Source organism: Pygocentrus nattereri, chromosome 19 (genome assembly GCF_015220715.1).
Source record: "Pygocentrus nattereri isolate fPygNat1 chromosome 19, fPygNat1.pri, whole genome shotgun sequence".
Classification (NCBI taxonomy): domain Eukaryota; kingdom Metazoa; phylum Chordata; class Actinopteri; order Characiformes; family Serrasalmidae; genus Pygocentrus; species Pygocentrus nattereri.
In genome coordinates, this window is record NC_051229.1 from 38967298 (window position 1) to 38994627 (window position 27330).

The 27330-nt window shown below is 38.0% G+C and overlaps 1 protein-coding gene across 1 annotated transcript; it reads right to left on the reverse strand.

Moving 5' to 3' along the window:
• Window positions 1-1658: 1658 nt before the first annotated feature.
• igsf5b (immunoglobulin superfamily, member 5b) lies at window positions 1659-25780 on the reverse strand. The gene is made up of 9 exons (XM_017681568.2): window positions 25657-25780; window positions 23585-23670; window positions 20540-20860; window positions 16078-16371; window positions 13278-13388; window positions 8968-8995; window positions 7781-7863; window positions 6984-7036; window positions 1659-3296 (listed from the first exon to the last, which is right to left on the reverse strand). The coding sequence occupies exons 2-9, from the start codon at window positions 23634-23636 to the stop codon at window positions 3180-3182; spliced, it is 1059 nt and encodes a 352-aa protein (XP_017537057.1). The 5' UTR covers window positions 23637-23670; window positions 25657-25780; the 3' UTR covers window positions 1659-3179.
• Between the last annotated feature and the right edge of the window lie 1550 nt (window positions 25781-27330).

Below are 27330 nucleotides of genomic sequence, written 5' to 3' on the forward strand. Positions count from 1 at the left end.
ATAACTTAGCAGCACCCTAGAAAACATCTAGACACACCATAGCAACCCCTGAAATATAACTTAATTATATTGTAATTATTTTATTGTTTATCGTAACTCTGCTGTTTTATATGCTTTCACTTTTACTGTGGTCATTATTTCACTAGAGTAGCAATGCTTTCACTGCAGTGTGGATTTAGAGCACTCTTGTAAAAGCACTGGGGGAATGTGGGCCGTCACTGGAATCAGTACATCACTTGTGAATGGCAACTCAAAACCTATGCAGCAAAGTAACGTCAAAGGAAAGCTTACACTGGGCTGGAGCAGCCAGCCTAAACAGCGGAGTCATGTAATAGCCCTCTTATCACGGCTGCTTTGTGTGACCTGTCGGAGGTGCACCTAACTTATTCATCAGCTCCAGGGTTTGTTGGAAGATGAAGTGGAAAAGTGATCATTAAAGAGACAAAGGGCAGAGAACAATCACAGAAAAGCCCACTGCAACTGCTCATATCTGTTCTTCACCAACACTATAAACGGTTAAGATGTAAACAAATCCATTCACAGTCTGAACTGTTCACAGTGGTGGTGATAGGAACCAGACGTCCACCTCTAAAAGCTCCTCACAGTGGTGGTGATGGGAACCAGATGTCCCTCTAAAAGCTCCTACAGAAAGTTCCTACATGAGCTGGTTCTGAATTCACTGCCTGATGACTGAGACGCTGTTTTATGAGAGTTTAGAGAACTTCAACTCCATTCATGGTGGAGGGAGACATAATATGCAGGGCGCTGTGCGGCAAAATAGTCCCCAAAGAAAACTCATTATTCCACATTTCCCACTATTTTCCATCATCAACATTCCATATAAGCTCAGAAGACTCGTGTAGGTTCTCTGGTGGTTCTGGATGGTAAATAAAATGTCTATATCTGTGTTGTAGTCATGGCGACTAGTCATCCCTGGTTCTTATCATCACCACTGTAAAGACATCTAAACCATTTCACACCAAGACGCTCAAAATCTCTGTTTACATCTCACACACTGATGATTTTTTCCATTCAATTAATATCAGAAAAGACTAAGAGCATGAAGGGGACAGAAGATGGTTGGTGGGGGGCCCTTGCACAGTACAAAGATGTTTAATGGGTGTATGTGTATAAGTGTATACATACATTTACCACTTTATTTACCTGGTATACTGTCTGTCTGTCATTATTAGTATTATTATATCTCTTTTTGTTTTGCTTGTCTCGCTTTACTTGTTTGCCTCTGTCTGTTGGCAGTTTTTTTTTGTTTCTTGTCAAATCAAAAAAGATGTAAAATTGGTGGAAGTTTGCTTTAATCCCAAATTAAAATGGTGATTTTTAACTAAATATAGATGATTATCATTTTTAGCTATAGCTGTCAGTGTTTTAAAATAAAAGGTTGATCCTGGTCCTGAAAGTGGTGTCAGAGAGTGACCGAACGGAGTGATGTTGAAATGTGTTCAATAAAACTGATAATAATGTGACACTTTCCATCAGAACTGCTCTACAAAGAACAGCCCAAAACAGATGGGGCCTCGGACAGCACCACCTGCCTCAGGCTTCATGACTGGTGGTCTTATGTGTGTGTAATGATGTATCTCAAACAAAGTGTGTTTGTTTTTGCTGTTAATACTATAAATATCACAATTCTACTTGAATCAATTAGAGTCAATGACGTTTAATGATAATCATAAAACACCCTCACTTAAACCTTCATTCCCACACAGTGGAGTCCGTGCATTAATATCTGTGGCAGACAGTTTGTGGAACTGAATGACGTGCTGTTTATAGGCAGTGGTGCTCTGGAATTACAACTGTAATAGAAATTAACACGGACAATAAAATTAAAATCTAGATTTCAATCTATAAACAAAACTAACACTCGGCTTTCAAGCCTCTACAGAAGATCTGAGGGCCTGCAGAACAAACCATCATGCATCTTCAGAGGAACTGACACGTAACCTTTCAATCCAGATCTTTATGCTCTTTGAACACATCATCACTGTTCACCAGCACTACACTCTTCACAAAGATGGTTCTGCAAGGGTTCTTTAGTAGGGGGGAAGGGTTCTTTTAGAACCATAAATTCCTTTCAAAACCATTCCATGCTCAAATGATCATTTGCATGGTGAAAAGGTTCTTCAGATTGTTTGAGAATGTGTTGTATATGGTTCTATATAGCACCAAAGAAGGGTTCTTCAGTAAAAGAAATTGTTCTGTTTAGAACCATTAGTTCTATATGGAACCATGCCATGTTTATATGGTTCTTTGCAATGGTGAAAAGCTTCTTCAGATCGGTGGAGAATGTGTTGCATATGGTTCAATATAGTACCAGGTAAGAAAATGGTTCTGTGTAGCACCAAAAAGGGTTCTGTTATTGCTCCAATGCCAAGCTTATACCAACATAAGAACCTTTCTGGAGCTATACAGAACCATACCGAACTAATTCTCCTCAAACTGAAGAACCATTTCATAATACAAAGAAGCATTTAAGCATGAAATGGTTCTGTGTAGAACAAATTGTCATTAATAAAGAACCCTTGAAGAACCATATTTTGTGTATAGAGTGAATAGAAGTCCATTCAAATCAGATAAAGGAGAAAAAAAATCATATCTTTGTTACAGTCAGCAGAAACAAAATCATTTAAATAATGACTTTAATCCTGAAATAATGGCTAAGTTGTCATTAATATGTACAATAGATAAACATTTGGATACAGAATTATAATTTAATCACTCAAAACATATTATTTTGAGATCTTAAGTCAAGATTTGGAGACCATAAGTAATAACAATGACCTAATAATTGTACTGCTGTGAGAAACAGAGAAAAAAAAAAGAAATTAAAAAATAAATAAATAAATAAAAACAGGTAATGTTTGTTCTAACTGGTGGGAAACTCCATCCAAATCTCTCTAAACTGGAAGATTTAAAACATTCTTCACTTTAATGTACATTACAACAGTGAGCGGTCATTTCAGAGCATTTCTGAAACGTTCACATGATAAAAACAGCAGCTGGAATTTTCAAGCAGCTGTAAAACAGAGTTATAAGGCCTCTAGAGTGACAAAATGAAGGAAACTGGTTCTAGATTTGTGAAAAGTTCCTACTGGAGTGATTCAGAACCTGAAAGACTTTGTTTGTGGTCAGTAGGTCAGATTTGTTCCAGCCTGTGGTGGTCAGACGGTGGTGCTCTGACGAGTTTTCTTCGGGCCATCTCTTCTCTGGACGTTGATGTAATCACTCACACTCTCCTGTCTGGGCTCTCGTGACATGATGTAGATGATATCAGGGACCTGAAAACACAAGACAGTTACTGTAAAAATCCTCATACAGATCTGATGTCTATGGCTCTCAGTCTCCACAGAAACACTGACCAAACTGGAAAAGTGCGTTTCCTGAAGAAAACACAGTGACTGTGCAACTTAAGCTTTATGTTGCTAGGCGGTTGCTGTGGTGTCCCAGGTGGTTGCTACAGTCTTAAAAAAGTGGTTCTATATTGATCTAGGAACACTCAAAGAACCATCTGCATGAATAAAAGTTTCTTTGTATCATGAAAGCATTCTTTAGATTGATGGAGAATGTGTTGTAAATCGTTTAATACGGAACCTTTTTAAATATGGTTCTATACAGCATCAAAAAAGGGTTTTGTTGTTGTGAGGATGTCAAGCTTGTAAAAATAGTAGGACCCTTTTTGGTGCTATATACAGTAGAACCACATACAACACATTCTCCATCAATTTGAAGAACACTTTCACCATGCAAAGAACCTTTCAACCATTGCAAATGGTTCTTTGAGTCTTCGTGGTTCTATGTTGAACTATTTTAAACCCTAAAAAAACATCTTTTGTAAGTGTGTATGGTATCCCAGTGGTTGCTAAGGTGTTTTTAGGAGGTTCCCATGATGCACAGGGTGTGTACTGAGTGGTTGTTAGGGGGTCGCCAAGTTGTTGTTAGGTGTTGTTGAAAATGAATGGGAGTCTATGGGAGATACAAGAGATGAAAAACAACACATAGAGGAGTGCAGGTCAGTAAGACTGTGTATTCGAGTTTGAGGACCTGCCCTGAGCATGGACATGTGGTTTAGTGGCTGTCAGGCAAAGAAGTTATACAGTTTGCATGTGGGGGAAAATGAATGGGAGTCTGTTGGAGAAACGAGGGACAAAAAATGACAAACAGATGAGTGAGGGTCAGAGCAACACTGAATTCGTGCTGGGGCAGCCCTGAGATAGTAGTCTTTCAGTTGAGCGGAAATACAGTAGATGGTTGTGCAACTTTTGCACCCCATTCATTCCTATGGGGGAAAAAAATCATAAATTAACAAAGATTGTACGAAAACGTACATCAGATCAAAAAGCTGTAAACAAGCACACCATTCCCGATCAGACTGAACATTCCAGGATTGCAACAGTGTCATATCTCAGAAACTGTTAGCAGATGACAAATTCTCCTAAAAGTAGAATTGCATGCTGTCTGAAAACAATAGTGTTGGGAATTAAAACACTATTATTATCCAATATGACTAATAAACACAGGATATTGTTACAGTCACTGATTTCTCACAATCTCACAACTATGTGACGTGTGTTCAGCAGTGTGTGCTGTTTCCTATGAATCATGCAGCCTGCAGAGCAAACTTATAAAAACATTGAAATATTGTTTTATTTTAAAAAATGCACCCTGGAGACACATGACCTGCTGATGAATGGTCCAGATGTAGATGCACGGATGTTTATAGAGACAGAATAATACTAGAAGATCATATGAAGATCAATAACTGACTATTTATAAGACAATCTGCTGTGCATGGATATGAAGTGTTTATGCTGTTATTTCCGTGGAAGCTCCAGCGAGGAAAATCCCCATATTCCATTCTGTGCACAGAATGGAGACGCAGGACTACAGCAGTAAAGGAGTAATAAGACGCAGTAAAATCTGGATTATCCTCAAACTGCAGCCTTTAATAAGAGAAAGAACACATCTGTTTATAAACTGCACAGCCCAGAAGTCCTGAAACATCAGCATTCACATCTTTTATTCTCTCTTCTGATAAATTGTTTTCTCAAGATAAACGCTAATAAACACTTTCGAAATCTCAGAAAGTTATTTTTTTTGAAGATAATGACTTAATTATGGGCGGCACGGTGGCGTGGTGGGTAGCACTGTTGCCTCACAGCGAGGAGGGCCTGGGTTCGATTCCCCGGCCGGGTGACCAGGGTCCTCTCTGTGTGGAGTCTGCATGTTCTCCCCGTGTCTGCGTGGGGTTCCTCCGGGTTCTCCGGTTTCCTCCCACAGTCCAAAGACATGCAGTCAGGCCAATTGGACATGCTAGATTGCCCCTAGGTGTGAGTGACTGTCTGTCTGCCCTGCGATGGACTGGCGACCTGTCCAGGGTGTATCCTGCCTTCCGCGCGATGACCGCTGGGATAGGCTCCAGCACCCCCCCGCGACCCTGACGGAGAAGCGGCTTAGATAGTGGATGGATGGATGGATGGATAATGACTTAATTCTAAGTAGCCCCATGTTTGCTGTAAAACTACGCATTCTGTAAACTTTGGTTTGATTTTTGTTTGATTATTTTTAAACGTGACAGAGTTTAAATTGTGTCAGAGGTCCTGGGGGTCTCCAGAGGGTCTGACTACCTGACTATGAGGTAACCTAAGTGCTATTATTATTAATTTTATTCATCCAGGACAGGAGCTTTCTGAGATTAAACATCTCTTTTTTCAGGAGAGGCAGCAACTCGCAACGCAATGTTCCCACAAATCATCAGCCCATAATTAATCAATTGAAACACTAGCAAGTTTTACATGTCTGATAAATGTTTTTAAATTATAGCTTAAAGCTTGTTTTCCTAATTCAGTGAGTGAATGTATATATATATATATATATATATATATATATATATATATATGCATATATTGAATTAAAATGATGTGAAGTTAATCTTGTTGAGGTCTTTGCACTACAAGGTTTTTAGTCTGATCTCTTCCAGTGAAGCTTGAGTCCAGACGACTCTCAGGTGGATCTGATCTGACTTGTGCAGCTTGAGTGCACACTGTCCTTAAAGCAGAAGAGGGACACACCACCAAATACTGAGAAATTCTAAAATTCATGTTAAAATGACAAAGATTGTTTGCTGATAGTATCATTTGTAAATAAAGATTTTGTATTAAATCGCAAAAAACCCCACTTTAATATAAATATCGTTAATATCATTACTCTGAGGCCTCGTCCACACAAACCTGGATATTTAAAACATATTTTTTCTCAGTTTTCTTTGCATCCACACGAGAACACTCGCGCGAGCATTCCAGCCCTGGAGGGGGCGATAGTAGTTTAGCTTCAATTCAAACGGTTAAAAGCATGCGCACCATAAAGGTGTTATATCAACTCCTCCACAAGAAAACTCTGATAACCTTGTTTCAGAAATGCATTTGTGTGAACATGAAACCAAACCGCACGTGTGGGCAGGGCCTAAAGCTCTCGAGATACTAAGAAGAAAAAATGATATTTAAACATTTAAACGTATAAATAAGTCATTGTTTTGAAATTAGGACGGTGTTTGCAGCTGATTTGGGGAGGAGGTGGGGATGGAAACATTTATGTTGTGATAATGGCACAAATAAGTTCTCATGAAAACAAAATAAAACAAAAAATAAAGAACTCATTATCACAGGAACAATAGAATAAAAGTCCCAAGTGAAACCCTCTGTAGTAGACACAGCAGACAGTACAGATTACTGCATGAAGCCACCAAACCGAGAGACAGAAGAGTGATGGAGATGATGTTCTCTTTTGAATCATGCAAATATGATGCAGCACTTTATTCATCATAAGCAGTGCCATTTTACCACTTTACCAACAGGTACATCATAATTTGAATTTGCACATTTTCCCTTCCCACAGTGACGTGTCCCCTGTACTGGTCAGTCTCAGAGGCGCAGAGGAGCAGCCTGAATAATGCACAGGCCTTTTCTTACCTTCTGAGTGGCTGCAGTCATCTCAGTGTCAGCCTTCTGTGGATTATTGAAGCCTGTAGAGTGAAAAAACAGGTGGATCTTAATTAATCAATTAATCAGTCGATCTTTATGTTGACTCAGAAGTGCACTGACGGTGACCCTCATTTACAAAGTATAAAGAAAATAAAAATAACACCTCAAATAAGAAAATTGGCCTAAAATAGCAATAAGACATATTATGATATATATATATATATATATATATATATATATATATATATATATCACTCCAGAGAACAATGCTAGGCATTGGACATGCTGACCTTAGGCTCATGTAGTAATGGGTGACCTTTGAATCATGATGTATCTTCATCTGCAGTCATCCATAAAACAACAGTAATCCTGGCTGCAGGTTGTGTATATGACATATACAATATATGATCCTCAAATATTGTATGATGCTCAGAATCGTCTTTATTTGCCATTATGTTTGCTTCTCTGACTTCATGTCTATTAATATAAACCAGCAAACAAGGTGCCAAAGCTCTTTTTTGTCCATTACACTCTTGAGCATAGAGGTCTAAGAAAATCTTTGACTTGGTATCAATGTTTATATTAAGTGGAAGTTCTTTAAGCTCAAAAAAGGTTCTATAAGCTCTATTTACAAATGTGGTTATTTAAGGAACCATCCACGGAAAGGTATTTTCATCAAAACTGATGCTTCTATGATTTGTGATCCAAACAATCACTATTTCTAGACATTTTCATGAATTCCAATGAACAAATGATTTTGAATAGCAATACTTCAGGTGACTCACCTGTAGGACCTTCAGGGTGGTACGCGAAGTTAACTTTCCCTTGTCTTTCGTCATAGTTGTTCTCAGTGTTCTGCTGACCAAAGCTATAATAATAATAATAATAATAATAATCATCATCATCATCATCGTCATCATCATCATCATCATCATCATCGTCATCATCATCATCGTCATTATCATCATGATCCAAAGATTAGTCAATAATTATTCATTTTGTCATTACATTTGTCATCTATTTTTGTTATTCTTGCACATGGACAGACATATTAGTGCTTTAGCTAGTTGTGTGCCAGATTTAACCATCCTCATCACAGAATCCCCTCACAAGCTACAAATTTATTATTTTTCTTCTTCTTGCTATTTTTCTTTTAACCTAAAATCTTAACTGTGCTGTCCCTCAGGGCTCTGCTCTAAGACAACTATTATTTCTCCTGTACCTGCTGCTGCTGGATGTAACTATACATAATTGTTGATGTTATGTTTCATTGTTATGTTCTTGTCACAGCTGCATGTATCTGATGAGCCACCTGAGCTAAATCAGCTGTGTAAGGCTGTGGATTATGTGATGCGAATTAAGAACTTGATGTTAAATAATTTCCTCTTGCAAACAGACAAAACAGAATTATGATTATTTGGTCACAGAGACAGTTCATGTTTTTCAATCTTGATGAGGCCATAATTGATAGCGGATCAGATGTTCATGTAGATCTGAGATCATTCTTCTTTCTTGCCAAATTTAGGGTTAAACTGCATTGCCAAATTTACAGTGTTTTACAGAAGGCATGTGTTTAGTATTGTCTTTAATGGCGCTTAGTGTGCTATCCTATGGCCACAAAGTGAAATTCATCGCAGTAAATAGCATTTCATAATTATATTTCAGTGTTAAATGTGTCCTCGTTGGAAAGTAAATGATGTACTACAATATGTGTATTATTTCTTACTTTGGCATGATGCTGTAAATTTGCAGTGATACACGCTTTGTCTATGAATAACAGTGTGAATTTCATACTGAATGTGCTACAGATATGTTAAGCTATAGAAAATGAAGTGATGCCTATAAACATATCGTGCCTTTTCTAAGGCTTTGTCGACTGCATGTGAGAAAACAAGTAAGGACAGTAAGAGGAAGTAAGGAAGCTCATACCTCCACAGCAATGAGGCATGTTGTATTAAAGAATCAATCTTACCTTAACTGATCCTGGAATGGTTTGGACCCTGTAAGAAGATAATTAAATATAAGGGCTTAAATATGAGGCATGACACAAGCTGGGAAAATTACTGAGGCAACTTTGAAACTCCAAGGTTGACTCCTGTTTGATGTTTTATAGTGAAGGGTGTACAGATAATATAAAGTCCTAAACAAGACTGAGTGCAAATGCTACCAAGTCTTAAACAGGTCTAAGTACAATTATTATGAAGTTTCAAGCAGGTTCAAGTATGAATACTATCAAATCTTAAACAGGTCTAAGTACAAATACTACTGAGACCAAGACAAGTCTAAGTCTAAATGCTTTTTCCCCATTTCCAAACCACATTTCCAAAAAAGTTGGGACACTGTGCAAAATGTAAATAAAAACAAAATTCAATGATGTGCAAATCATATAAAATGTATATTTCATTGTCAGTAGCACAAAGACAACAAATCAAATGCTGAAACTGAGAAATTGTATTATTTTTTGCAAAATAAATGCTCATTTTGAATTTGATGCCAACAACATGTTCCAAAAAAGTTGGGGCAGGGGCCTGTTTACCACTGTGTTTCATCACCTCTGCTTTTCTCAGCACTCTCAGTTTGGGAACTGAGGAGATGCTGCTGTAGTTCTGAAAGAGAAATGTTTTCCTGTTCTTGTTTGATACAGTATTTCAGCTGCTCATAAGTTCAGGGGGCTCATTTGTCGGATTTTCCATTTTATATTGTGCCAAATATTATCAATAGTGACAGGACTGGATTGCAGGCAGGTAAGTTTAGCACCCAGACTCTTTAAATACATAGCCAATCTATTGTAATACATGCAGAATGTGGTTTTACATTGTCTTGCTGAAATAATCAAGGCCTTCCCTGAAAAAGACGTTGTCTGGACGGCAGCAGATGTTGCCAAAACATGTTTATATCATTCAACATTAATGGTGCCTTCACAGATGGTCACATCACCCAGGCCATGTGCACTAATGCCCCCTAAACCATCATGAATTCTGGCTTTTGAACTGTGCACTGATAACAAGCTGAGTGGTCTTTAGCCTGGAGGACACAGGGTCCATAATTTCCAAAGAGAAATTCAAATATTGATTCATTGGATCACAGGACACTTTTCCACTTCCCCTCAACCTATTTTAAAATGAGCTCAGGCCCAGAGAAGGTGGCAGTGTTTCTGCATCCTATTTATATTTGGTTTCTTCTTTGTGTTTTAGAGTTTAGAGTAATTTCCACTACAGAATCAGGTCTGTTTTTAATGCAGTGCTATCTAACAACCCAAAGACCATGGCCAGTTAATACTGGTTTTTGTTGTTACTTTGTTTTTATGTAAATTTTTCACAGCGTCCTGGACATGGAGTTGTACCATTGAGTCCTATTAGAACTATTAGCATTTATATTAATACTTTCAGGCAGCTTACTTACTACGTTAAAACAGCAAGTCATTTTTTATCAGTGTACTGTCAGCTTTTTAGTGTAATCTATAAATCTTTAAGATGACCAAGAGCCAATCCATAGCCATCTAACCTAGCTATATATTAGGAAGCCTAAACAAAAGGAGAGAGAAAGACAGAGACATGAACCTGCCATCCCTGCCAGCAGGCACATGAAGAATTTCTCCTTGACACTGTAAAGCTTAGTGTTGCTGAAATGTTTTCAGTGAAAAGCAGAAGGTCCTGCAAGGCTAGCACTTTTACAACAGCCCTGTTCTGCTGACCGCTCAGGCTTTACTGAAGTGTACTCTTGCTGATGTATGAGTGAGTGGCGTTGATGAAATGAGGCACGGTTCATCACCTGTAAACTCACTTGCTACTTTAGGAGGAGCTGGAGGATTCTGGGAGAGATGTTTTTAGAAACTAAGTTATTTCCATTTTGCAGGACTAATCAAATATAATCATGCAGAAGTGTAGCGGTGTGTGCATTACTAATACAGTACATCTGTGCTTGGGTAGACGATGTACAGTTGCGTGAAAGCTGATGTACCGTGTTTTATTTAGAAGAGGTTTAACAGAAAGTGCATAACAAGAAACACAGCCAATACAAAGTGATGTATTAAAACCCTCCTGTCTTGATCAGTGTAGCCTTTTATAATTTACATTTACATTTTCAGTATTTAGTAGATGCTCTTATCCAGAGTGACAAAAGTGCTGTGTTCAGACCAGAAAAGGTATCCTAGCTAGAACAAACAGGTTAGAGTACCTTTCAGCTCAAACACTGCCAGAAACAAGAGTCAGAGCTGATACCCACAAAGAAAGATACAGAATTAAACACAGCATGAGTGAAATAGAATATATTTCAATAAGTAATTACCCCATTTCCAAAAAATTTGGGACTGCAAATAAAAACAAAATCCAATGATGTGCAAATAATTTAAACCCTATATTTAATTGAAAATAGTACAAAGACAACAAATCAAATGTTGAGAAATTTAATTGTTTTTTGAAAAATATTTTGTTTGATGACAAGAACACATTCCAAAAAAGTTGGGACGGGGGAACAAAAGGGTGGTGGTTGATTGGCAACAAGTCAGTAACATGATTGGGTATAAAGAGCATCTCAGAGAGGCGGAGTCTTTCAGAAGCAAAGATGAGGAGGGGTCACCACTCTGTGAAAGACTGGACCATCAAATAGAGCAACAACTCAAAAATAACGTTTCTCAACATAAAATAGCAAAGAGCTTCTGCTTTTCATCGTCTACAGTACATAATATCATTAAAGACTCAGAGAATCTGGAGAAATCTCTGTATGTATGGGCTCTCTATGGTCTCTCAGGTAGCACTGCATTAAAGACAGACATGATTCTGTAGTGGAAATCACTGCATGGGCTCAGAAACACTTCTGAAAACCACTGTCTGTGAAAACAGTTCATCACTGCATCCACAAATGCAAGTTAAAACTCTAAAACACAAAGGTGAAATCACATATAAACAGGATCCTGAAATGCTGCCACCTTCTCTGGGCCTGGACTCATTTAAAATGACTGAGGGGAAGTGGAAAAGTGTCCTGTGCTCCAACAAATCAAAATTTGAAATTCACATCAAAACTTGAAAAACAAATCAAATTTTTTGGAAATCATGGACACTGTGTCCTCTGGGCTAAAGACCACTCAGCGTGTTATCAATGCACAGTTCAGAAGCCAGTATTCATGATGGTTTACTAATTAAATATCACTAATGCTGAATGATATATGCATGTTTTGGCAACATATGCTGCCGTCCAGATGACGTCTTTTTCAGAGAAGGTCCTGCTTATTTCAGCAAGATGATGTCAAACCACATTCTGCAACAGCATTGCTCTATATTAAAAGAGTCCCAGTGCTAAATTGACCTACCTTTAGTCCAGACCTGTCACTACTGATAACATTTGGCGCATTATGAAATGAAAAATATGACAAAGGAGACCCTGAACTGATGAGTAGCTGAAATCCTGTATCAAAGAAGAACAGAAAACATTTCTCTTTCAGAATTACAGCAGCGTCTCCTCAGTTCCTAAACATTTATAGTGTTGACAAAAGAAGAGGTGATGAAAACAGTGGTGAACAGGCCCCCGTCCCAACTTTTTGGAACATGTTGTTGGCCTCAGATTCAAAATGGCCATATATTTTTAAAAAAACAATAAAATTTCTCAGTTTCAACACTTGATTTGTTGTCTTTGTAGTATTTAATATGATTTTAAAAATCTGAAAAATATGGTTTACATGATTTGCACATCATTGCATCCCATTTTTATTTAGATTCTGCACAGCCAACGTTTTTGGAAATGGGATCATATAAGCAGAGGTGGCGTGAGTGATGTTTAATAGCATTTTGAATGTTGTTTTGCCATGTCCTACTGTAGAAGCATGTAGAAAAGTGATGTGCTTAGCAGGACATGGTAATTGCTTAGTGAGGCATCGCTGATTAAATGACATCAGATAAGCACTTTTGTACCAATACTCGAATACAGAAGTATTGTACTTCATCTAAACCTACTTAAATTAGTAAAAGACATGTGTGTGTGTTTTATTTGATTTTGATTTATGCACTGTCAACAAAAGCACTTTTTCAGTCATATAACCAGCGTGTGCCTTATGTGCTGTTGTGCTATCATACATATAGTTAATCTACAGTAGCAGTGCAGGAATGAACTAAACACAACAAAGAATGTAATTACAGTTCATGAAGCACTGTTAATAAGTATTTACATTTTAATTACACAATCAATTATAATTACACTTCCATTTCAAATGGAAAGGATAGAATCTACATTTCTGACTTTTCTGCTAGGGATAATTCTCAGATTATAATTTGGAGAAATCTTGCTTACTTATCATTTTCTGTCTGCAGAAGAACATCAGAGTGAGGAGCGCCAGCAGAGCAATGATGCACACCGTCACTGTAACAGCAATCACCACCACGCTGTTACTTTCTAGAGGCTCTGCAGCACAGAACAAAAATGTACTTACAAATTCAATATCAAAACATTATGACAATGCACGTTCACTGAAATTTCTTAACCGAAGAACGTCTTGATTGCGTCGGCCCATTAATGAGATTTAGTTATTTAATTAAGTTCCTTGAAACAGGACTAAGCAGAGTGCAGTACTGTGCTAAACTCAGAACCCCTTCATTTATTTAATCTTTATTTAATTTATTTAATTTAAACTTCACATGATCTATCCTAAAGTGTGACCTTTCACGCAGATACACAATAAATATCATTAGAAATTAATAACTGACTTTTAATGTAGGTATTATGATATAAACTGAGTCAATTCTACAGTTTCTCATTAGACTGAATGAATAACCGGCTCTAAATGTAGGTATTGTGATATAAACCCAGTCTGTTCTACAGTTTCTCATTAGGCTGAATGAATAACCGACTCTAAATGTAGGTATTGTGATATAAACCGAGTCTGTTCTACAGTTTCTCATTAGACTGAATGAATAACCGACTCTAAATGTAGGTATTGTGATATAAACCGAGTCTGTTCTACAGTTTCTCATTAGACTGTATGAATAACTGACTCTAAATGTAGGTATTGTGATATAAACCGAGTCTGTTCTACAGTTTCTCATTAGACTGAATGAATAACCGGCTCTAAATGTAGGTATTGTGATATAAACCGAGTCCGTTCTACAGTTTCTCATTAGACTGAATGAATAACCGGCTCTAAATGTAGGTATTGTGATATAAACCGAGTCCGTTCTACAGTTTCTCATTAGACTGAATGAATAACCGGCTCTAAATGTAGGTATTGTGATATAAACCGAGTCCGTTCTACAGTTTCTCATTAGACTGAATGAATAACCGGCTCTAAATGTAGGTATTGTGATATAAACCGAGTCCGTTCTACAGTTTCTCATTAGGCTGAATGAATAACCGACTCTAAATGTAGGTATTGTGATATAAACCGAGTCCGTTCTACAGTTTCTCATTAGACTGAATGAATAACCGGCTCTAAATGTAGGTATTGTGATATAAACCGAGTCCGTTCTACAGTTTCTCATTAGACTGAATGAATAACCGACTCTAAATGTAGGTATTGTGATATAAACCGAGTCTGTTCTACAGTTTCTCATTAGACTGAATGAATAACCGACTCTAAATGTAGGTATTGTGATATAAACCGAGTCCGTTCTACAGTTTCTCATTAGACTGAATGAATAACCGGCTCTAAATGTAGGTATTGTGATATAAACCGAGTCCGTTCTACAGTTTCTCATTAGACTGAATGAATAACCGACTCTAAATGTAGGTATTGTGATATAAACCGAGTCTGTTCTACAGTTTCTCATTAGGCTGAATGAATAACCGGCTCTAAATGTAGGTATTGTGATATAAACCGAGTCCGTTCTACAGTTTCTCATTAGACTGAATGAACAACTGACTCTAAATGTAGGTATTGTGATATAAACCGAGTCCGTTCTACAGTTTCTCATTAGACTGAATGAATAACCGGCTCTAAATGTAGGTATTGTGATATAAACCGAGTCCGTTCTACAGTTTCTCATTAGACTGAATGAATAACCGACTCTAAATGTAGGTATTGTGATATAAACCGAGTCCGTTCTACAGTTTCTCATTAGACTGAATGAATAACCGACTCTAAATGTAGGTATTGTGATATAAACCGAGTCCGTTCTACAGTTTCTCATTAGACTGAATGAATAACCGACTCTAAATGTAGGTATTGTGATATAAACCGAGTCCGTTCTACAGTTTCTCATTAGACTGAATGAATAACCGGCTCTAAATGTAGGTATTGTGATATAAACCGAGTCCGTTCTACAGTTTCTCATTAGACTGAATGAATAACCGACTCTAAATATAGGTATTGTGATATAAACCGAGTCCGTTCTACAGTTTCTCATTAGACTGAATGAATAACCGGCTCTAAATGTAGGTATTGTGATATAAACCGAGTCCGTTCTACAGTTTCTCATTAGACTGAATGAATAACTGACTCTAAATGTAGGTATTGTGATATAAACCGAGTCCGTTCTACAGTTTCTCATTAGACTGTATGAATAACCGGCTCTAAATGTAGGTATTGTGATATAAACAGTCTGTTCTACACACGAGTCTCCGTTCACTCTCATTGGACTGAATGAAGGATGAAGGATTTCCGGCATGATAGTCAATCCTTAGTGATTTCCTGAGTGTCTATTGGTCAGTTTCACACAGAATGTAGACGGACACACGAATCTACCAGCTCCACATGGTGAGAGGCAGATGACGTGTATCTCAGCCCCTCTTCACAGGCTCATAACTCCAGATGTGAGTCACAAAGGATCTCGTGATAAGATGGAATGGAAAGGGCAGCTCTACAGATTCAAGAAGTGTTTGAACTCATCAGAACGATACAGAAACAGATATAGAGACATTGACTGTGACAGGCAGGGGTGATCCTGGACCCCAGGGTGTTAGTTTAAATATAATGCCTTTAAACATTAAAATACCTGACAGCAGCGTTTCTCTGCCATTCTGTGTTAATGTCTGCATGTGTGTGCATAAATTGAAAATTTTTCTCAATAGGAACCCATTAATTTTGAACTCTCTCATGAGCGCCGTCTAGTGCCTGCTCATTGAGGTGAGTGTTCTCTCTAACTACAACCTCTCTCACCTGCAGAAATGAAGACAGTGAAGGTGTGCGGTACAGGTAGAGCAGGTATAGACACGAAACACTCCACTTTGGAGATGTTCTCCACATTCAGCTGCAGGATGCTGGTGATGTTGAAGAGCCCGGTTTGGTCCTGGACGCTACTGCTGTTGAACTGACTGCTGTCCACTGTGGCTCCATTAATGCTCCACTCTACAGCAGGGGTGGGGTACCAGCCCACAGCCTGACACTGCAGGACCACAGGTGCTCCCACCTGAACAGACATGTTTCCACCCGATATCAGCACTCGTCCTTCTACTGCAGATGAAACAAGCAGATCGGAGTTAGACAGGAATTCCTAACATGCTCTGCATCTTCATAATGAGCTGAGGTCAAATTTTAACTGTAAAGAATGTGAGATTTTGTAAAATCAGAGAAAAACAGGATTAGCCTCCTGTGTAAAATGGTTAGTCAGTTCAATGTGAAGAAACAGTTTAACTGGGTTTATTCAACTCACATCCATAAGAAAACAGCACAATCAAATTTGTTTAGATGATCATTTACATCAGTTAAAACCTCTAAAACATGTCAAATCAACTTCTTCTTACTGTAAACAGGACAAACAAATTACTCCTGACGAAGTTATTTTCTTCATCATTTAATTTTTAAAACTAGATTACATCAGGTTTAGGATTAGGCTTAAGATATTATTATTAATTACTGCAGTTTGAACCTATCATAGCTAGCTGCCATGGTGAGCATACAAGGGGCATAATCAATGCTCAAGCTTTAAAAGCAGCTACATACATTAGACTCTGCTGTGTATGTTCTCTGTATTTAACTCCCAGTGCAAACACAATTAAACAGTTTAAAGGAAATGACTTTATTAGTGTGACTAATTTGTGTAGGTGGTGAACATGATCACCTGACTAAAGCGACGAGACTCAATTATATGAGAAACAATTATAAACATTAATACAATTAATTATAAACAGTATACAACGATTCAAGCATTCCCACAAAAAAAAAAATATATATCTATATATATTTTACAAAGGAGTAAGGCAGACAAAGAACAACCTGTTTAAAAAAAACTGAATTAGAAACACTTTTTAAACAAAAAGTTTTACTTTTATACAATACAGAGTAACTGTACATTTACGTCAGTGCATACAGAGCATATTATGCATGTTTATACAGGGAGATTTACTGGCTTGCTCACTGGGGTATATATGCTGTAACTGTATGTTTTCAAACTTCTGTAAAGCTGCTTTGTGACAGCATCGTTGTAAAAAGTGCTATACAAATAACGAATTGAATTGAATAGGCCGGGTTTCCATTTGAATGTTTCACAAATGTTGTGTTCAGGTTTTGGTCACCCCATCGACATGCACCTCGCTTCTGGAAACACCAGACAGTTCTGGGAGCTGAATGTGCCACGACGTTTTTCAAACCAGCTTCTTTTCATCAGACATTTCAGAAAGCCCAAAAACAACCTTCGAAATGCTCTGCGCCACCATCAGGCTTAAGGAATCACTGATTTACAGCTTGATATGTCGTTATTTATGGAAAAAATTTTCCCATCTCTTTTTCACATTTTGGCTTTAGCCATATTTTTACTTTTATACCTCATCATAGCATAAAACCCTTAGCGATCTTCAGACGTTTTCAGTTTCAGTTTCAGTTTTTTTTTTTTTCAGGGAAATTTATTTGAAGAACAAACTGATATGTCTATTTATCAAAAAAGAAAAATAGTTCTTGGGGTTTACTTTCTTCTTCACATGGTTTTTTTAATTGTTGTTATGTACAGATATGTGGTATTCTACTGTATACCATTGCTGCTTGTACAAAACCTTGTATCTCCAAAATAGAAACGTTACAGGAGGAGGTAAAAACATTACTGAGTTGCAATAAAAGTTAAGATAAGGACAGTTGAGTCTAGTAATTCCGGATCATTATCATTAGAGTTTTTGTTGGGGTTATTTTTGAGGTTGTTATTAGGGTTATTTACATTAGGTTATTTTTATTATTAGAGTTATTGTAAAGGTTATTGTTAGACTTATTATTAACGCATGTATTGGGGTCATTATTATGATTCATTCATATGGGTCATTATTAAGTATTATTCGGATGATTAGGGTTGTTATTTGGGTTATAATCATCATCGTTAGGGTTAGGGCTGTAATATTTGCAGGTAAAGGTGTTTTTGAATGTAATATTTAAATATAAGACAGACACTATATGAAATATTTCCCGTTATGAGAATTAATGTCTAATAGCTAATAAAATGGTAAAATGAAGCTAATAAAATGACAGTTATGAAAGATATGTATAGATTTAATATATATTTCCATATATATATATATATATATATATATATATATATATGGAACCAAGGCACACATTTAAACAAATACAGTGCAGCATTCTTTCAGTGTATGTTAATAGAGATACATGTGCATGTGTATCTAAACAGGCATGAGCGTCAAGATGAGAAACACTGTATTAGCTGCTCACTTTCACTGCATGTACACACTGTTTGAATGAGAAAGCTCCTCTCTGTGGTTCTCTATATCTGGCCTGTGGCTCCACAAATCATCCAGATCTGCTGACTGTTAACTGGAGCTGTACAGTTTAATCTGAAGGCAGGGAAGAAGCTCTCCCTCCTCATAACACTGAACAGAACAGCTCATTGCAATGTGATATGAACAGTTTACAACTTACAAGGTCTGATTTGATTGGCCGAGGTGGGCGTGGCACATTTCCCCAATGCTGAACAACAGAGGATCACTTTCCGCTGCTATGTTTGAGAATCTGTGGCTAAATTAAGGGGCAGAGAATTACACAGGAAAGGCGAAGTACAGCAGTGCAGATTAGATGGACTGTAAATCTGTAGTGGAGTTCTGCTCTGTGTCTCTGCCTGCTGTCCAACAGAACCTCTCCTGCATGGGTATCTATAACACTGCTCAATCGATTCCCATCCCAGCAGCCCCCCTCATACAGTCCATTAGAAGCTCTGGAGCAGCGCTCTTCACCCAGCCAGCAGATAAACTCCCTCAGTGAAAAATGTTTCAATCCATGCTCACACCTAAATCACAAAACTGACAACTTCACTCTGAGTCCTAGGGTTCAAATCCAAGAGACCCTCCTGCTAACACTCAGAGACCACTTGTACAAGAATCACCCAGTGCTTATCATATTTAATCTCATACTGATATTACAGCCCATTAAGCCACTAATTACTGCATTAGTTTTAGCTTTTTTGTAATTATTAAATGTGTAGTGGCTCCAGTACGACACTGTAATACTGCTCCTCACTCTCTGCTAAACATCCATCATCTAAAGAAACTACAGAACATAACAAAATACTAAGTTAGTCAAAGTTGATGCTTCGTGTCAGACTCAATTTTTTGTGTCAATTTTTTACATATTTAATAAGATTTTATATGAGCCCTTTATTTAAACTTGGGTTAGAGTAAAGATGGCCCTCCTATGCAAAATAGCCAAGCATTATAATACAAAACAATGTATTGAAAATATAAATATAAAGCTGTCATAATAAAAGTGTCAGTAAAAAACAAAATACAATAGACATAGTATGGCCACAGTCTACGGACACACGATCTTCACACCTAATTAGCCAGATGGACATACCTTTCCAATAGCATTGTTTATGTATTTATAGTTATGTATTTGTGTTTATTTTGTGTTTTCCAAGAAAAAGCACACATACATCCCAGATGAACAGTTTTAAATGATGTGCCAAGGTGGCAAAATGGGTTCGGCCTCTCAGTGCTTGGGCCCCTAACATTGCCACATGAGGCTATACTTGGAGGTAGGTTTAGCTTTGTCTATGGAGTGAAAGATTTAGTATTATTGTGAAAAGGGCACAGGAGGAGGAGGGGCACACCCACCCCAATACAAAGACAAACATGGACCACTCCTCAATACCCATGCTGGTGGTCTGGCTTTATTGTGGTTTTTTTGAGATGTTTCTATTTATGACTTCAGAGTGTTTTGGGCTGAGTGCTGCTCCATTGTGAGCATTTTCCTGGTTGATGGTGCATCAGATTCACAGGCCGTTCGGTCAAAAGCTGTAAATTCTGAAGCCTAGAATTGCTTTTCTTTCACAGCTTGATCAGCATGGCAAATTTTGAACCCACATCCTACAATTTGCTCGTATTTTATTTTCTACTCATAAGGTTTTTATGGTTTTAGGTAACAAAAACAGTCAGAATTAATTTCTTCATTGACATTTTCCAACCTCTCTTCATCCTTTACAGTTAAGCAGGCTGATCTTGTTACTGTGCTGTTAATATTGATATATGTAAATGAGCTCTAGTTTGATTGGCTGTACCGTATTCTAACACCTCTGCTGAAACATTCACTTGACAGCTTGATGGCATCACAAAGACAATTAATTCACAACCTTATATAAAGTGAATGGTGTGGGAAGCTAATGAAATGCTTTAAGTAAACAGCTCACCTTGCACTGATAAAGCTGCAGTCTCTCTGTGAACAATACCTGGCAGCAGCTCACAGGTGACCTCTTGAACTGTGGGACTGAATTCTGGACTCTTAAGGACAAACTCCCATATAGAGACAGCTGAGGCTGATCGGTTCACTGCCCAGACGCTTTCGTGATATCCCAGAGGGCCATGCAGTGCAGATATGGTCAGTATTGATCGGCCATTTAGCTGCCATACCATCACATCCCACAGTTCGTCAGTGCTGCAGTTAAAGCGCACCTCGGCGCCCTGCAGGACTGTGGCGTTCCTCGGCTCCAGCTGCATCACACTGAGCACCCCTGGAAGAGGAAGATACAAAACACACCTCAAATACTGAGAAACTACTGACATAATTAAAGGAACATTCCAGTGTTTTTAACCTCATTTGTATCTGCTGTGTCTGTACTGTATGGTTAATTATGACAGACAAACCCAAATAAGACCAACTTTTACTGGCCAGCGACAGGCGGTCTAAGCTGCTCTTTGATTGTCTAGGTGGTCAACAAGCTGGATATTCAGCTGGACTATGTGAAAACATTCTCTATGCTGGTCAACTAGCTAAGTTGGGCTAACCATGTGTGGCATAGGGGTGTTTGAGTTGGATGACTTAGCTGGTCTACATTGCATGATCAGCTTGGTTAAGCAGCTTGACCAGAAGGGACTTGATAGATGTTGTAACATGTCCAGAATGATTTTTGGTGTGTCATGTTGAAATGAACATGGACGTCCCTGAAAAAAAGGCAGCATATGCTGTTCCAAAATTGGTTCAGTGTTAATGGCGCATTCACAGATGTGCAGTTTACCCACTAATAATAATAATAATAATAATAATAATAATAATAATAATAATAATAATACATTTTATTTCATGGCGCCTTTCAAAAACCCAAGGTCACCTTACAAAACAGGAAAAAGCAACAATAGTAATAAATGTGAATCAACAATCATTTGAATACGTCAAAATAAAACAACACTAAAACAACAAACCAGTTTAAAGAGAATATGCTTGCTTAAACAGGTGTGTTTTCAATAGAGATTTAAAAGAGAGAAGAGAGTCTGCATTCCTAATAACTGGGGGGAGGGAATTCCATAGCTGAGGGGCACAGCGACTAAAGGCTCTGTTGCCCATAGTAACAAGGCGGGCAGAAGGAACAAAAAGATGAGTGGAGGATGAGGATCTGAGGGAACGGGACGGAGTGGAGATGTGTAACAGTTCAGACAGGTAAGGAGGAGCAAGGTTATGAATGGATTTGAATGTGAGAGTTAAAATTTTAAAATTAATTCTAGCTTCAATGGGTAACCAGTGGGGCTGTTGCAGAACCGGGGTGTTGAGTTAGCCCGACCTTGCCAGGTGGGCTAATACATCGCGGTTGACACCCCAGTCCGTATTGCGGGGAGGACGACGAGTTCTAGACCAGAAGGATTGTATAGAGTCACTGTCACTGGTAGTGAAGTTTAGCCGTGACCCACGGTGAATGTATTTGCGACGGGGATTGAAAGCGATGTCCGGATGGAGGTGAAGCGCCACAGGTGGAGGGCCAGCCGGGTGGAAGCGGAGTCGAAGAAGCTCTGCAGCAGTGTACTGAAGGAGGGCCATCACCGGGTGATAAACAACGGATAAAACAGCCCAGGTGAGCACCAACCAGACACACACTCTGTGGATCCACATCGTAATCCCGCCGACGTCAACAGTACAAAGACTACACAAACTTAGAAAGTCACAGCAAATGGCAACCGGTGAGCAGCGGCAGCCAGACACGCCAGCGTTCACTCAACCGGAAGTCCCCCACACACCATGACAGATGCTGGATTTAGAACTCTATGCTGGTAACAATCTGGATGGTGCTTTGCTTCTTTAGCCTGGACAACATGACATCCATTATTTCCATAAACAATCTGAAAGCAAAGCATCAAATCACAATACAGGTTTCCACTGAGCATCGGCCCATTTCCATGATTTCAAACCCAGAGAGGTCGATGGCATTTCTGGACATTGTTGTTATGTGACTTCCACTGTGCAGAGCAAAGTATTAACCTGCATGTTTGGATGTAGTGATGGACGCTGTTTATTGACAATAGTTATTCAAAGTATTCCCAAGCCCATGTGTGATCTCCATCAGAGAAACATGTCGTTTTTTAACGCAGTGGTCATCTGAGGGGTCAAAGGTCACAGGCATTCAGTTGTACTTTTTGGCCTTTTACCTTATGCACAGAGATTTAAATGATATTTGTTAATACTGTAATCTGTGATCTGTCGCTCATTACAGAACTAACTCTGTGCGTTTATTCCTTTCTTTGCCGAGTTGAACAGTTGCTCATCCTGTGCGTCTGATGCTGTTGCCTTCTCTGCCTTGATTGGGTGTCAATGCTTGCTGGACTTCTGGACTTGCTGTACAGGGCTGTGCAGTCCTCACCTTAGATGCTCCTGCTGCCGCTGCTAATCATAAACGAATCAAATTAACCACTGCCCCACCTGTTTTTCCTGCTTTGTACTATAATACTTTATACTAACAATGTTTGCTGTCCAGTGTCGACCAGAGGAGGATGCGTTCCCCTTCTGAGTCTTGGTTCCTCTCAAGGTTTCTTCCTCCTGCTCTTAGGGATTTTTCCTTGCCACCGTCGTCACTGGCGGCGCTCACGGGGGCTCAGACCCGGATTTTCTTTCTGTAATGCTGATTGTTCTGTAAAGCTGCTTTAAGACAACACCTGCTGTAAAAAGCACTGTATAAATAAACTTTCCTTGCTTGCTTGATATAATGCTCTGTAGAAGGTCAAACACCTAAAATCCTTGCTAACGCTCAACAAATCCTGTTCATAAAGGCCTTTTCTGGATGCTCCTTTTAGCCTTGAATCACTTGTTTCTGTTATTTCACAAAGTTCCCAGTCTTAAATTGTTCCTGTCCCAACTCTTTTGGAACGTGCTACAGGCATCAGTTACTGATGTACTCTGTAGATAGACTGTAGATAGAAGTTAGTTTGAAAATCACCAGAGCATTCCATTAAATTTACTTCATAGCACTTACCGTGCATCACACATGCCAGGAGAACCAGCTTTAGGAGGAGGACACCCCGCATGATTCCACTGAACAAGTCACAGCATTGTTCTGCTCTGCAAGGACATGAGAGAGAAAATACTGACACGTTTTATTTATATTAACAACGTACTGATTTCAAAGGTTATAAAGATTACCCTTCCAGCAATGTCCTAAACTAATCGCTGCATTTGTCATTACATTCTATCTCGTTCTAGATTAGCAGTAGCAATATTCTATTAGTCTATTCTATTCTATTAGTCAATATTATATTCTATTAAGTCTCTGCTGATCTGCTCAGCTTACTAGTGGAGGCAGAATCCAATCATAAAGAGAATACAACATATAAAAAATGAAAGTGATTTTTTTCTATTTTGTTATTTTTAATTGGCAGTTCATCATCTGGTTGCATTTTACTGGGTTAGATTTGAACTTTTAATGGCTGGACTTTTTCAGTGAGTCGCTATGAAGACTCGTCTCTGCTGAAGCTCTGTGTCATTTGGGCTTGTGGCATCGCTCTTCTTGCCGTGATTTCATCCTCACTCAGCTGTACTGACAGCCGCAAACTTCATCCTATCCTTGAAACGCCTCAAAAAACATTTAATGGGACCAAACAGTAACTTAAAAAGAAAATATGCATTACTTGACCTCACTAAAAAGATAATGAGCAACACCTTCATTCCACAAATGCATATTTCACCCATAATCTCCAAACGTAGTGGTGATGTGAAAAATAAGCTGGATAGTGCTGAGCGATATGATGATATTATCATGAATAAATATGGCACAATAGTCCATGATACTGACACTGAACACCTGTACTGACTACAATAAAGACATATTTAGATCAATTACAGAAAGTCTGTAAGCACCAACACCCAATAACAACATTGTGATGATATACTGGTGAGTAAAATCATCTGAAATACACACTTAATCACTGATATTTGTCATTATAACACCGCTGAATAAATAATGTGATCTTATTTAACTTATTTCTAGCCATTTCTACTTGTTTAAGCAATTTTAACCCAAGAAAGTGTCAGAAGATTTTGCACATTTTAAACTTCCGCCAACAAATAGGACACTTTCACTAAAATAAAGCAAGTCTAGTTAATTATATAACAACTCATGGCAGTCTCATAATGGGAAATGTTGGTTAATAATACTAGATTTAAGTTGTTTTCATTCTCAGAGATATTATTTTTTGTATTTTTTAATTAGCTGAATATTAGCTCAGTATTCTATTACTTTATTTTTACAGCTGTTGATTTTTTCTCCTTTTCTCCAAACATTGAATTGAAAATGATTGCGCTCAGAGTGATACATGCGTATTTTGTAGTGTGAAGATGGCTTCAGTGGTCATATATAATCAAACCAGCATCCTAAAAGTGCTCATTCTGATTAATGAGAAATTTCAGTCCAAGTATTCAACACCCAAATTCACTTTCATTATCAGCTTCATTATTTAGCCCAGCTGGTGCTCATATATATATATATATATATATATATATATATATATATATATATGCAGCATATAAAAGATGTAGACAGAGTTGTTCAGAGTGGTTTGGTGTGAAACTCTCTGTTCTACAGAAACTTACTGATTCAGAATTGTTTAGTGGTGGTGATAGGAACCAGATGTCCACCTCTAAAAGCTCCCTCATTACATTAAGTAGTCATGAATACAGTGGCTGATGACTGAGTTTTATGCTAGTTTAGAGAACTTAAACTCCATTCATGGTGGAGGGATACATGCAGGGCGCTGTGAGGCAAAATAGTCCCCAAATAAAACATTATTCCAGATTTTCCACTGTTTTCCATCATCAACATTCCATATAAGCTCAGAAGACTCGTGTAGGTTCTCTGGTGGTTCTGGATGGTAAATAAAATGTCTATATCTGTGTTGTAGTCATGGCGATGCCTGGTTCCCATCACCACCACTGTGAAGACATCTGATCCATTTCACACCAAACCCCTCAGAATCTCTCTACATCACACACCCTCAATTATGGAGGAATTATAGGGGAAAAAAGTGTTGGATAGATTTAGATTTATCTTACCTCAATCATATCCTCCTACATATGTTTTCAGAAGATTCTCCACTCCAGCCTCTCTCAGAGTGTGACTGAAGGTCTGAATCAGCCTGTTAAATATTACCCACAGAGAAACTGTGTTTTAGCCTTGACCCCCAGAGGAGCAAACACAGCCTGTGACTCACAGACACAGAACACAATGAAGCTGAAATTCCTCTCCAAAAACAGCTACATGTTCACTTCCCCAGCTGGCTCTCGGGAGGGACGGTAACGCAGCATTGTGTGAGAGCTGTGCAAATGTACACCTTCTCTAACAGGATGTTCTTTAAATATACGCTGTGTTTGGTCATTCACTCGTCCCGCTCTCAGATCCACACACACACCATCAAATAACGAACAGGCAGACCATCTCACTGCACACTGGTTTAATGGCAGGTTTTTAAACTGTTCAGTTCTGTCTACATTAAACAAAAGTGCATTTCAGTTCTTATAACTATACATAAAGGCTTAGAGTCAGAGACGACACACTAGAATCAGGGCTGTCACCATTACTCAACTAAACAACTCTATTAATTCAAATGTACCTTCCTTAATCTGCAGTTCTTCGCATATATATATAAAATGTGTGTGCGTGTGTGAGTGTGTGTGAGTGTGTGTGTGTGTGTATGTATGTATGTATGTATATATATATATATATATATATATATATATATATATATATATATATACATACACATACATATATATGTAGTCAGTGGTTCACTTAATCACTCTCGTTCAGCTTGTGGGTTCTAGTTTCAGCGGAGGATCTTCAGTGGACTGCTTTTGTTAGTTTGCTGCTTGTTGATTTATCCATAGTTCTCCCTGAGCGGCTGTCCAGGCAGTAAATGCATTTTTATTTGTGAAATCACCAGATTTCACTATGAGTGAATGCAAAGAAACATAAATATTATAAAAAAAATTTAAAAAAGTATTTGTTTTTGTGAGCTGGTTTGAAGAATGAAGTTTAGCTCCAGATTTTATCTGGTTTAATTTAATGAAGAATTGAAAATGTGTGTGTGTATATATATATATATATATATATATATATATATATATATATATATATATATATATATAGATATAGATATGTATAGATAGACATGGTTTGGTTGATTACTGTTCATCTCTTTTTTTGTTTGGCTTTTTTAATGCCACTTAATTTATTATCAGAATAATGGAAAAATAACCTGATTACTACTGTTAACAACAGTGACAGCCCTAATTAAAATGCATCAAATAAAAAGGAGAGATGAGAAGCAAGTGTTCTTTAAGTCGGTTTTCTAAACAAAGATTAAGACTACTTCTCCACTGAAACAGATTTTTCCTCCAGGATTATTCTTAATCTGTTCTTAATCTTAACCTTTTCTTAATCTGAATTTTAATCCATGTAGAAAACCGAGTCTCTGATCTACAGACACCAACAAATCACATCAGTAGCTTCAGAAACCTTCAGTAATGTCTACTGAACACAACAGTGAACACAGATGATCTACACAGATTGGAGGAGATTACACTGCAGACTCTGCGGAGTTTTGTTTGTTTTATAACTCGAGACAACAAAGACATAAATATTACAAAATCTGCCTCCTCGACTTCCTCACAGTATAAAAACTAGATTTCCCTAAAAGGAGCGCAGGAGCGGATGCTGGGGTTCATGTA

Bases quoted from the DNA above. Each gene is read 5' to 3' on its own strand.
- igsf5b (XM_017681568.2), bottom strand. From the start codon at position 23,636: ATGCGGGGTGTCCTCCTCCTAAAGCTGGTTCTCCTGGCATGTGTGATG. The intron at 20,861-23,584 runs GTAAGTGCTATG...TTCCTCTTCCAG, and splicing joins CCTGGCATGTGTGATGCACG to GGGTGCTCAGTGTGATGCAG. The intron at 3,297-6,983 runs GTAAGAAAAGGC...TTGTGTTTTCAG, and splicing joins TGACTGCAGCCACTCAGAAG to GTCCCTGATATCATCTACAT.